At 44.0% G+C, this 13013-nt stretch overlaps 1 protein-coding gene across 1 annotated transcript; it reads left to right on the top strand.

Moving 5' to 3' along the window:
• Positions 1 to 2238: 2238 nt before the first annotated feature.
• KMT5A (lysine methyltransferase 5A) lies at positions 2239 to 11170 on the top strand (the record flags this gene model as incomplete). The annotated part of the gene is made up of 7 exons (XM_082491605.1): positions 2239 to 2544; positions 4696 to 4852; positions 6985 to 7201; positions 7990 to 8074; positions 8411 to 8470; positions 9564 to 9754; positions 10897 to 11170. 7 exons carry the CDS (start codon positions 2239 to 2241, stop codon positions 11105 to 11107), a joined length of 1227 nt encoding a protein of 408 aa, XP_082347731.1. The 3' UTR covers positions 11108 to 11170.
• Positions 11171 to 13013: the final 1843 nt, after the last annotated feature.

Below are 13013 nucleotides of genomic sequence, written 5' to 3'. Positions count from 1 at the left end.
CCCCTGGCGACTGGCTTTTTGGCCATAACTCCCTAGGGAGAGCTAAGGACGACTGCGTGTGTGTGTGTGTAAGCTCAGCGTGTTTTGTTAATTCATAGCGCGATCCCACCGTCCTGGGAGCAGAGGCCAGTTAGAGATGACGTTGTTTTCTTTGTTGCTTTAGGGAAGATAATTACTTAGCTTGCTTTGCCCTCTAGTGGCGGCCAGCATAGCTTCAATGCAAACTCGGCTGCTTTGTTTAATATACATGTATAAAATTAATATTAAAATTTTTCAGCCTCCAAAAGCTGAGCAAAACCACAGTAAAGGTGTTTCCAGAGCTTTCCCAGGACATTAGGAACAGTGTTCCTCAATTACTGCAAGAAGGAAAGCATCATTAGTAATTTATGAAGATTTTTTTTCCAGTTACATCCTGGCTACGTGAAAAGAACAGTGTGAATTGGGGTGGAAAAAATCAGACCAGTGTCTGCCGAACGGCTCTAGTGCTTTTCTGGAGAGCGTGGTGTACCTGCCTTGATCAAGGAGTTCATCAACGTGATGTCCAGCTGATGTCAGCTCATGTCAACTGGAGTTTACAGAGAAACACCCAGTGTGTTTTCACTGCCTTTCCGTGAAATGCATTTGTGTTCCTTCTTAGTGAAGACATAAGAAATTAGGGTGATGATGCAGAGCTGCGTTTCTTTTGCCTTTTCTCAAAGTGCTTGTTCATGCAGAGAGCTATCACACAATGGGGAGAGGGTAGGCTGAAACACTGCGCTGCCTTCTGGTGCCTCCTCTGTGGTTAGGCCACATCCATGTCTTGTCCGCTCCCCAGCTGCCGAGGGACAGCCTGGGCAGGATGAGGCCGTCCCTCTGGGTGTTTTTTGCTGAAGTTGACAGTGTTGAGGTTTTTTTCTGTTGTTGTTCTTAAGGAAAAGGAGAGTTTTCAGTTGTATTGCTGTCCTGAACTGGCTGATTACGTCGCTGTAGGAAAGCCCAAGAGACAAGCAGTGGTCTGTGGCTGCAGATAAGCCTTTGGTGGGAAGCCATCCCCTGTGATGATGGCGCTTTGCAGCTCGCCTGCCATGGCCCCATATCCTGAGCACACAGAGTTCGATAGGTCTTCAAAGGGCTGACACAGATAAGATGACAGAGTAGTCATATGATGTCGCTCAATATAATTGTTCTACTTAATGAGGAGCACCAAAGAGGTCCTGTGTGGTAATTTCCTACCTTTCATCATGCCATCTGCTAGCAAAGAAACATTCAGCATCCCTTGATCTGAGCCCGCTTGCCTCATTCCTGCTTTATGCTTTGCAGCCGGACTTCCCCGATGTTGCAGGACGTGTACGAGACCTATTGTGAGCTTCTCACCAGGGCCACGATGCCGAAGGCTCATCCTTGCCATGGCTCTGTCGTGTTGCTGTGTTTTAGCCGCCCTTGTTACAGAGTAGGGGGTTACACCAGAAGGGCTTTAACACTTCAGTGTTATCTGTTGTCCAGGCAACCTTCGAGGATGGAATTTATAGACTTAAATTTGCACCGAGGAGATTGAAGCTAGACATTGCATAAAGCAATTTAATAATTTCTCAGAGCAGAACTTTGCAGCCCTGCTAGAACCAGGGTGCCCCGTGCCCCGACGTGAGGAGGCGGGGGCTACGAGGCGGCGCAGGAGGGAGGAAGTATTGCCGGTGCACCACCAGGCCGGCCAGGGCGGGGGTACGTCCCGCCGTCGCTCCCGGGGCAGGGAGGGGCCGGCGGGGCCCGTTCCCGGCGGGGCCTCCTACCCACGTGGCGGGGCCCTGCTGCGGAAGGGCGTTCCGTCCCGGGCAGCCAATCAGAGCGCCGGTTGCTCTTCACACGGACCAATCATCGCCCAGGGAACTCACATTTAAACCCTGTTCCCGGGAGCTGCCATCATCTCTGTATGACAGGGAGAGGGCGGGGTGCGGCTCTGTGCACCAATCAGAGGCGCGGAAGCGGTTATCGGCACGCGGTTAAGCCAATGGGGTTGCGGAGGGGAGCGCGGCGTCTCACTGCGGAGCGGTTGGTTTTGGCGGGGGACCTCCTCGGGGACTGTCGGGGCAGCCTGGCCGCGGGGGGCTGCTGGGTGCCGGGCCACGCCGCCGCGGTCATGGCTAAAGGTGCGCGGGCGCGGCGGTGGGGAGGAGCAGAGCCGGGGTTGCGGCGGGGCCGCGGATGAGGCGGACTGTCGCGCAGGGCGGGGGCCGGGCGGCGAGGGGCATCTCCGCGGCGCGGATGCTCCTCCCGGGAGGCGCGGAGCGCCGGGGCCGGCGGGACTCCTCCCCCGCGCGGTGTGCGCAGCTCGCCGGGAAGGGGCTGGGCCGCCGCGGCTCGCCCTGCCGCATCCAGCCCTTTAAACATGGCGCAGGCCGTGGCGGCTGGGCGATGACCGCGGGCGGCCGCGCCGGACATGGCTCAGGCGCCGATCTTTCCCCCTTGTTCCTAGGGAAGAACATGCCCAAGGCCAGGGCGGGCGGCGCGGAGGAGGCGAGCCCCGAGAGCGCCGAGAGGAAGGGCCCTGGCCGCCCCCGGACCGGCGGGGTAAGCACTGCCCGGGCCTGGGCGAGCGCGGCGGGCGGCTCCCGGGGGTCTGCTCTGTGCCCTGGGCTTCTCCCCGCGGTGCGAGCGAGCTGGTGTGCGGGCTGCCCTGGGGAGACGCGTGGCCCCGGGCGCCTGGCTTCTGGGGCTCCTAGGATCATTCACAAATGGGTTAACTTTAACTGGAATTAGACTCTTTCCGTGTTTCCCCGTGCCCTATCGCAGCTGCCCTGCAAGCATGGGGCGCTGCCGGGGCTGTCAGCGAGCAGCCAGGCCCCAGGCTCAGCCATCCTTCCGTGCCATCTTCCCCATCCTGTAGTTCTGTGACAGGCAGTTGGCCGGAGGTTGATCGTCACTTTGCGTTTAATCCCCCGTGGAAATAATTGTGGCTATTGCACCAAATCCTGAAGCTCCTCAGCAGCCCTTCGTGTGCTGTACTCTGCTGAGAAAATCTCCTCTCTTGAGGGTCTCAAGCCTGGCACAGACAAAGACGTGGCAGCCGCGTCTCGGCAGCGCCAAGAGCACAGCAGGCAGGGAGCTGGGAACGAGGGGAGGAAGCTATGCTGGAAAAACTGTCGTTTGTTTCCTGTTAATGGTGTATTGAAAATCAGAAGGCTGTGTTGGCAGGTGGACTGCTGCAGTTCACTGCTGCTAGCTTTCTCCGGAAATGCCCATATTTAAACTCTAAACTAAATCTTGAGAACTTTGCAGTGCAGGGTTCACTGCTTGCAATTCTTAAAATGGAGTGTTTTCATAGTATTTCACCCTTAAAAGCCCCAGTCTTTTGATAAACAGGTCTTGTCATTCATAGGCCTTTCAGAAGTACTGGGGATCAGTGAGCATCTAACTGACTTGCTTTTTTTCAGGCTGTTCTACTGTAATCTTAATTGTTAGTAAAGTTTATTTGTGGACTAAGATTTGAGCCTTTAACTGCTCTTATTTTGTGTGTGAATTATGTATACATTAAGTTTGTTACTCATGATTATGTTAATTATTAAAATTACCCTATGTATTCTATTGAGTGCTTTGTTTACTTTTTTAGTGTTTGTGTGACTGCATATACTGGAGTATTTGTTTAGTCAGCTATATTTGAGCTCTTTTTTTAACTAATGGGAACCTTTGTGTGCTTTTCTAAAAAAAATGGATGCATGTTTTTGTTGCTTTAACTGGCTTGCAATGTCTGAAAATTGGTTTTAGTTGAGCCAAACTGTAGCCAAGACAAACTCATTCTGGCCAAGTTGCATCTGCTTGTCCAGACAGTGAGATTTCACAGTTGAAATCTGTGTGCGCTGCATAGTCAAACTTGGCAAGGTGGCAGGAGATGGTAAAAGCAAAGGTGGCATGACTCCACTAAACTTTGATGAATTTGATACTGCTCACTGTTGATGTTCTTTGAGTCCAAGCCAGTGTACAAACCCCAGTCTCTGTGGTGTTTTACTGAGCCAGAGGGTTTTACCATTTTCCTGGCTGGACACGAGTGCTTTGTGTAGGTTCTGTGTTTCTTTTGCCATGAACAATTTTTACACTTTATGTTGTGAAATATAATGGATAAAAACATAGCATTGTTTATCTCCCAAACTTGACTGAGAGGTGTCACTCAAGGTAGACTGTGCAAAACTGATTCTTGTCTTCTGTGTTGCTCAGTAGAGCATATCATTAACTGCAGTAACATTTGACACCTCATGAGAGTGTTTGGATAAGCTCATACCTCTCTGGCTATGAGAGGTATGTTCTAGGCTTGGGCAATTTGTGTTAATCATATTTTTTTTGGCTTGCACTCTTTGAGGCTGCCTTCCTCCTGAGGAGCTCAGGGTTGGGTTTTGGGTTGTTTTTTTTTTTTTTTAGCACCAGAGTTCATACTGTGAAGCACAGAGTGGAGGCTGGCATTAGTTACAACTACTCCATCCTGCCACATTTTATGTGAAAGTCCTTTTGGACTGAGAGTTTGCATTAATAAAGTTCTCTGAGTGCTTACCACTGTTATGTTTTCACTTAGTAGAAATAGTAACAACAGCAAGGATGATGCATTACAGCAGTGTAATTTGCATTACAACAGTTAGCTGTCAGCTCTGGTCTTTGCAGCGTGTTGTGGATACCAACTTGAGGTACCTGGCATTTCTGTGATGTACTGATTTTTGTGTGGGTCTGTTTTAGGAGAATGTGTTTATTGGTCAATCCAAAATCTACAGCTACCTGAATCCTAACAAAACTCCTGGTGCTCGCCCCCCGCTTCAAGAAGAAAACTCTGTCATGTATCACGAGGTGAAATGTCAGGGCAAAACACTAAACGAAACCTACAGGAAAGGAGATGGTAAGATTGGTCTTTGGATTGCTTGCCTCATTAAATGTGCTCCCCCCACCCCCAATTTGAGAACTCTAATACACAGTCAAGAAGGCCAGGCACCTCCCTTGGCCCAGTGGCTTTCCCAGTGCTACAACTCTGTTGGCAAACTGGTACTCTACAAAGATGAGGGTGTCCTTATCCTTTTCAAAACTCAGGTCACAGGTTTACTAGGCTATTTTTCCTGTGTGTGGGTTGTTTTTTTTTTTTTTTTTTTTTTTTTGTCTGGCTATGTTAGTATTGTCTCTCTGGATATAAAAAGCTAATGTTTGCGTTTTCAATATGCCTGAATCTCCCTGCAATTCTATTACTACCCTCCTTCTTCAGGTCAGTGTTTAGCAGTTTATCTAATTTTTTTCTGGTCTGTTTTATTACCTAAAACTAGTTTATTCTATAATTTAACTACTTTATACTAATTTATATGAAGGCAATTCAAAGTCAAATTAAGTATGAGGTTGAGGTACTGGTAGAAGATTAATTACATTTTCAGGATGAAATAAAGGTAGTGAAAAAGAGGAGTACAGACTGTGGATGCTGATTGCCAGGCTTCGTAGGTGCTTCATTGTAGTGAGTAGAAATGGGAATGTTCCATAAGTTTATGGAGGAAGGAAAAAAAAAAAAAAAAAAAAGCTGGCTTGTATTTAAAGGTGCGTTTAATAACCTTGGTAATTTGTCAAAACATTTTGATGCAAACACTTTTAGCAAGCAGGTATTTTATGTCCCACTCAACACAGGGAGTGTCAGGTTTTCTGGAAACTTAGGGCCTTTAGCTCCTAATTTAGCTCTCCAATTTTGACAAAGTGAAGATGGCTTTAGGTTATCCCACTGCTTTAGCCTTGCAGCTGTGCTTCATTTCTCCAGCACATTGAAGTATCTGTCTTAGCAGATGGGACTGTTAAACCTGGTGATTTGCTTTAAATAAAAACTATTTTCAGCTTTAAGCCAAGCTCACCTACCTCTAAATCAGTTTGCTGAGAAGGAGGATGTGGTCATACCAAGGTAGGATGCGTGCAACCAAGAAAATGTTGGTTGTGTGTGAGGTAGACTTCTTGTAAGTCCCAGCCCTTTAGCTCCTGTGGATTTTGTCTGAGTGGTGTTGGCCACTTGGTACTAGGGTCTGCAGCTACTGATCACAGCAGTGCAGGATCCAGAGAGGCTTCCTTTCCCTCTTCAGTGCAGGATGTTGATTAGCTTACAGCAGCTTGATAATTTAGTATGCCAGATGCAATCTGTGCAGTTGTTTCAAACACTGCACTGAAGGTGCTGCATGTTCAGGTGTCCTGGCTTCAGCTGTGGTAGAGGTAATTTTCTTTCTAATAGCTGTTGTGTTTTGGGTTTGGTGTGAGAATGATGCTGATAATTGTTTTAGTTGTTGACAACTAATGTTTTACATTAGTTGGGGACTTTTTCAGCTTCCCATAGAAGCTGAGAGGGAGCACAGACAGTACAAGCTGGCCACAGGAATATTCCATACCATAGACATTATGCTTAGTATATAAATAGGGGTTGGCTGGGTGGCACGGATCTGTGATCACGGCTCAGGATGAGCTGGGCAACTGATCACCAGGTGGTGAGAGTGACTTGTGTTGTATCACTTTATTATGTATGTTCTTTTGCCATTATTATTATTATTTTCCCTTTCCATCATTGTTCTATTAAACTGTCTTTATCTCAACCCATGAGTTTTGGTTTTGTTTTTTTTTTCCCTTTCCCCTCCTTTTCTCCCTCTTTTCCCTGCCCTTCTGGGGGAGGGGTGTGTGTGAGCAAGTGGCTTCGTGGTCCTAGTTGCTGGCTGGGGTTAAACCACGACATCAGGTTTGAAAAAAAGAGTCACAAGCTTAACATGGCAAAGTACTTGGTCTCTTTTTTACCCTTTCTCTACTCATCTCTTCCTCTGTATTGTATACTGTGGCAATGACTAGTGAAAAGTTGAGTAACAGCCTATCTCTGGGTTTTAGCAGAAAGAGATTGTATCATTCCCTTCCTCTTTCTCCTGTTTGACAGAACTAGAAACTTGGACTAGAAACCATTGGAATTCATTTAAAGCCCTCTGGTATAGATGATCCTAAGTTCAGAGCCTTACTTTATTTTCCTGTCACCAGAAAAAAAGAATGGTGGCAATATAATTGAAGGTGCTATGAAACCAGAAGACCAGAAAGATAAAGAAAGTGGGTGCAATGCTTCGGTGCCCTCCTCTGATCAAAACCAAGAAACTGTAGAAACCCAAAAGGTGTCCCTGCCTTCAGACTGTACTGATGAGGCCAATGCAAAGCCAGCTCAGAAAAAGATGGTTAAAGCAAAACGTGGACCAAGGAGAAAGTAAGTGACTTCTGGATTGTAAAAGCTTGTCTTCTGTGTGTCCTTTTGCACCAGAAGACTTTGATCTGCATTTTTCCTTCAGGAACTACAGTCAGACCCAGAATTAATGTTACTCTTGTTTTGTTGCCATTTTTAAGCAAATGGTTATGTTGGGGGGAACAAATCTTAACGGAGTCTTCTTTGTTTTCTCAAGAATAATATGTTTGAAAATATAAAATAGCACCCGAAGTATTTATCTACCTTGCCAGAGGACTTCTGTTTTCCTTGAAAGCAAGGCTAGTGTATTTTATCTCAAGTGAAATACTTGCTGACCACCTACAGAAAAAGAAATTAATGAGCCATTAAGACCTACTTGTCTGTGGACAAATGAGAATGTCTCTTGTCAGAAATAGAATATTAGATTAATTACAGTTGGAGGCTTCCTGGCTGAGCTGATAATCTTTCTCATGATATCAGAGTAATGTGACCTCACATCAATGAATTCCCTGCCAAGCAGTTTTCATGACCTAAATTTTAGCGTGCCTTCTGGCAAGGCACACAGGGGGCTTCAGCCGTGTAATGTGACCTTCAGTTGGTTACCAATGGCATTTCACTCTTGTTGTTAAAGACTTAGTACATCTAGCTTTTGCCTTGAAATGAAGAGCACTGAAAAGAAACGCTGATTCATATTGATGACCTTTTAACATACCAAACTGGAAATAAAAATTTCTTAGAGACACCTCTGTCCTAGAGGTGTAACTTCACAAATAGTCTGAAATATGCATGTTCTCTATTTTCTTATCCCTTAGAACGCAAGGAAGGACACCAAATCGAAAAGTGACAGATTATTACCCAGTTAGAAGAAGTTCCAGGAAGAGCAAATCTGAATTGGAGGTAGTGCTTCTTGTTAAAATGATATTACTTACAACATTGCAAGTTAATTGAATGTTTGAGGAAGAGCATAACTATCTGTAAATGGTTTCCATTGGCCAAATACAAGTAGCATTATGCACTGGAAGTACTGTTAAGGACGTTCTTAAAATTAGGAAATGCTGATCCAGTTCTTCTAGGATAGAATCTAGCTGCTTATGTATTTTGAGGGGCAGAAATTTGTCTCTTTACCATTCAGTTTTGCTGGAAATGTAGCATAGTTTTTCCTTTTAACTATAGAGTAAGCTACCAAAACTATCAACAATACTGTGGTTTTATTTGTTCTTGTTTCTTCTGCAGACTGAGGAGAGGAGGAAAATAGATGAGCTAATTACAAGTGGGAAAGAAGAAGGAATGAAGGTAACAGCAATGCCAACCTGAGTAGCCGTGTTTATACAGTATCTTGCTGTTAATCTCTTTAAGCAGAAAGTAGCAGAACTCAGTCTCAGAACTGCTGCAGTTCCTCGATAATAAGATGAAAGTGCAGCAAAATTGGAGCACGCTGTCTTTCCTTTTGGATGGACAATATTTGGCTCTGAAGAATATGTATGTGCAGCTTCGGCCATAAATATTAAAGGGCCTTTGTAGTCTTTACTGAAAATGCAGTTGTTCCCTTCAGTATCTCATTTCTTGGATTAGCTTCCAGAAATGGGGGTAGATATAGCATCTTAATTGTCATATGCTTTAAAGGTAACACCCTTATATACTGTCTGTATAGTAACAAATTATCTTAGCCTATTTACAGCAAGTTGCCGTGGGTCTTCATTATGGCACTTGGGATAATGTGTTGTACTGGTTTTCCTTCCGCTGCTAGCAAATACTAGTTATTGGGACCAAGTGCTTACCATTTGGGTTACTCTGATCACCCTTTTTAGAATTTAAAGCAGAAATGGCTTCTGGAAGTGCGGAAGAGCTGTGATTGTTGAAAAGCAGCAGCCTGCAAGTCACACTGTCACATCTATGACAGTGATAGGAGAACTTCCTTGGAGTTGTCCAATTTACAGGGAAGGCAGGAATAATAAAGTATATTGGTGGGTGATAAATATAATTTCTGTGATTGATCTTTCTGTTCCTCTGACTTCTTAACCTGTGCATCCTAATCGTGATGATGGTGAACCTCAAATGGAAAAACTTACCGCCTCAGCTAATAGGTAGTTTAAAAGCAAAAATAGATAATTATTCTCTGTGTACCGTTTATTTAAAGTAATTCTTAGTTCTTTGATTAGAAGGCTTTGTATCAAAATACCTGGTAACTCAGGGTGTGTCCCAGACTCATCCTGTATTTCTTCCATGATGCTGTGCATCGTGCTTCTACAGCTCTGTCTGTGATACACACCAATACCCTGCTGTAGCATTTCTTAATGACAAGTCACTCATTTCTTAGTAAACAGCATGTTTCTAGTCATGTAAACACTTTCTAATTTCCCGTCTGATTTTCTTTTCAACTCAACAGATTGATTACATCGATGGCAAAGGGAGAGGAGTAATCGCTACTAAACATTTTAATCGAGGAGAATTTGTGGTGGAATATCATGGGGATCTCATAGAGATCACTGATGCTAAAAAGCGAGAAGCTCTGTATGCTCAAGATCCATCCACAGGCTGCTATATGTACTATTTTCAGTACCTCAGCAAAACGTACTGGTAAGCTTCTCTTCCCTTGAGTGTGATAGTTGAGTGATAGAGGCTTTGAATGCTGCTAAGTCTTTTCTTGTTCTCATGCAAAAAAAATAATTAATGGGAACCATGAATTAGGAAATATTTTTGAAGCTCTGTCATAGTCCAAGAGCCTCCTGTACCTCTGGACTAAAAGGAAAGGTAGGTGACTCAAAGCCCCATTCTCTGAAGTACAGCACAAGCTGTATGGACAGTTGTATCTGCTTGGATGAGACCTCTAGCTCTGTCTGAATTTATTATCTTGTAAAACTAACTATTTTTCTTGAGTTGCAAGGATTTTGTTTGAAAATCGGTATGGACAAACTTACTGGAAGAGAAATGTTTCCTTCAGCTGTCTTTGACTGGGTCTCCTTCTTACCCTAGTACCTGACACCCACCCTGTGTGCATGCTTTATCCCTCTATGTGCTGTGTCATTTGCCCCAAACTCCAGTTCTCTCAAAGCAACTACTTGGACTGTGTGTTCTTTCCTCCTTGGCTGATGTTACCGGATACTGGAGTGCGGGTCACTTAACCTGTATATTAATTACCTTGAAGCACCCTATATTCTATGTTTCTGACTGTCAGTCTAGAGGCCATAGTGACAGCTGCCATAACATTTCTTTTGCAATGAGGAGAACTAGAGCTTTAGTATTTAGGTCTCTGCAAGTTGAGCATGTAGTATTTAGGCATTCTCAGCCTTCTGTGTGGGTAGACTCTTGGTGGCTTACTCAGTGGATACTACTTAGCTTGGACACAGCTTTCTTGAGGGAGGGGAGGCTATTTAAGGTATCAAGCCTTTCTGTTTGGTGTTCTACATCTGGATCCTGCTATTCCTCCTGAACAGTTGAGAGCTGCTTGGAAACAGGCAGCTCAAAAACATAGTCCAAAATTTTCTATTTTCTGGGTTTTGTGCTAATCTAATCTCCCAGAATTGCTTTAGTTTACCTACATTGCCATATTATGTGCTGTCTGTTCACTCGTATGAATATTCTGTAATGTTCTGGTTTTCCTTCATTTTTGAAGCCTTGTGTGGATTCCTGATTCTTTATCTGATTTGCACTTTGGTTTTTACCCACAAATGTGACTGCACGATATGCAGCAATCCTGTGTTCTGTTCTTGTTCTTTCAGTGTTGATGCTACGAAAGAAACGAATCGTCTGGGAAGACTGATTAATCACAGCAAATGTGGCAATTGTCAAACAAAGCTTCATGACATTGATGGTGTGCCTCATCTCATACTGATAGCTTCCAGAGACATTAATGCAGGTGAAGAACTGTTGTATGACTATGGAGACAGAAGCAAAGCTTCCATTGAAGCTCATCCATGGCTGAAACACTAATTCATCTTCTTTGTTTGGGGTTGATTTTTTGGGTTTGGTTTTTTTTTGGTTTTTTGGACTGAGTGCTCTACAGGGAGTCAGTGGATGTTTTATTTTCCTGTCCTCACTTCCCTCAGCTTTCTTAGTGGACTGCTTATGGTGTTCTGAGCTCCTTTAAAACTACCTTTTTGCTTTGCAGTATTTAAATACCTATTACAGTTTTCCAGGCAGGCTTGAATAATTGATCTTAAATTGCCAAAACTTTCATACCATAAAAGGAAACCCTCCCTAAAATTTGAATACTTCTGCATAGTGACCAGTGCCACTTGAGCATGCAGTCAAAGACTTGCACAGAAACTTAATCACTTGGCTTGTGTTTCTGCTTTTGCAATGAAATCTCACGCTCCACTTTGTGGGGTGATGAACTTGGCATTAGCTTTATGACAGCAGATGTACTTCTGTACTCTGACTTGTACATCCAGTGGCTTGACTGCTTGTCAGCCTGCTTTTTACAGCCCAGTGCTGACAGGCTTCTCTGAGGTGGATGCGACTGTTTCTATCATTTTCAAATAATTTGTGGTAGGGATCCAGTTTTTCCAGTGTCATATCTCATGTTGGCAATGAACTTCAAATGCACTGGCGCTGAGGGAAATGGATGGTCAAACTGGCTGCTTTCTTCAGAGAAATGACTCCAAGCCAAACGAGGGTGGACTTTGATAGACTGGGTTGATACTGATGGGAAATGTGAAGATAGAACTTCACAGTGAGAATCAATGTTTGACATTACTTATTTTCTAAAATTTAAGATGGTACCTTTTTATAGTTGATGGCTGATTCTTGGAGGTGTCTCCCAGAGGATTTTAAAGAAGTAAAAGAAAAAGCTGTCTCCAAAAATTTTTTTATTACCTTCCTATGCTAATTAGCCACATCAGAAGCTATTTATTTACTGTGAATGCTTGAAGTAGAGCATAGTGTTTCCAAAACTAGGAGTCCTCTTCATATGCAGCTTCAAACTGTAATGATGGAGTTCATGCAATGAAGAAAGTAGATTCCTTATTGCCTGGTCCTGTAGGTCTGTCCAGCATGGTCTGGTCCCACTGTCTTAAATGGGAGTTGAGCGCTTAGCATCTTGCGGATGTTTGTAACGTTACTCTTGGAGAACCAAATCTGTGATATAGGCGGGCAATACAATGCAGGTCCTTTATGTTAAAGATGAATTCTTACCAGTTGGAATTTTTGCCAAGGCAGGCTTGGCATGTGTGTAGATGAAAATGGCTGTGAGCCATCAGCCACGCTTGCTGCTGGAAGGTGTCAGCAAGGGATCTGTGGCTCTGTTAATGTCTTCTGTTCCTCATGTCTTGAAGGCTGCTGCTGTTCCAGCTAATGCCCTCTAGGACAATCTTATATGCTTGCCTATGTGATAGGTCAAATAGCAACAACATCCTGGTTGTATGCTCCAGCAGCAAGAGAGGTGGCTTAGTGATGTATTTTTTAAATTAAAAACTTGAAGACAATGTCTCTGTAAAATAAAGAATATATTTATTATTGATGAAGTGGCTGCTATAGTACCTGTTTCCATTGCAGATCATTAGCATTTTGAAAGAAAGCTGTGAAAATCGTTAGCCATTAAATGCTTTATATTATTTACCACAACACAAGGCAAGCTCATCAGAGACAGCCTGTGTATTTTTGCCATTTCTGAAGAGTTAACTGGAGACCTGTTATCTTACATGTACCGAGTTACAGGTAAGGTTCGTTGGCTGACTTATTTGAGTTGGCACTGATTTTTCTCTCGTCTCTGTAACAGACTACAGCAGTGTACAGTGTCCTGTTTTACTAGAGCACTTCCCTGAAGTAAAAATTGGAATAAATGCTTCTTTTTTTTTTTAATTTAAACATTTGCTTGTTCTCTATCAGGTCAAATAGC

The sequence above is a fragment of the Vanellus vanellus genome (assembly GCF_965231255.1).
Source record: "Vanellus vanellus genome assembly, chromosome: 16".
NCBI classification, from domain to species: domain Eukaryota; kingdom Metazoa; phylum Chordata; class Aves; order Charadriiformes; family Charadriidae; genus Vanellus; species Vanellus vanellus.
The sequence above is the reverse complement of the archived record's forward strand: the minus strand, read 5'-3'. Positions and strand labels throughout refer to the sequence as shown.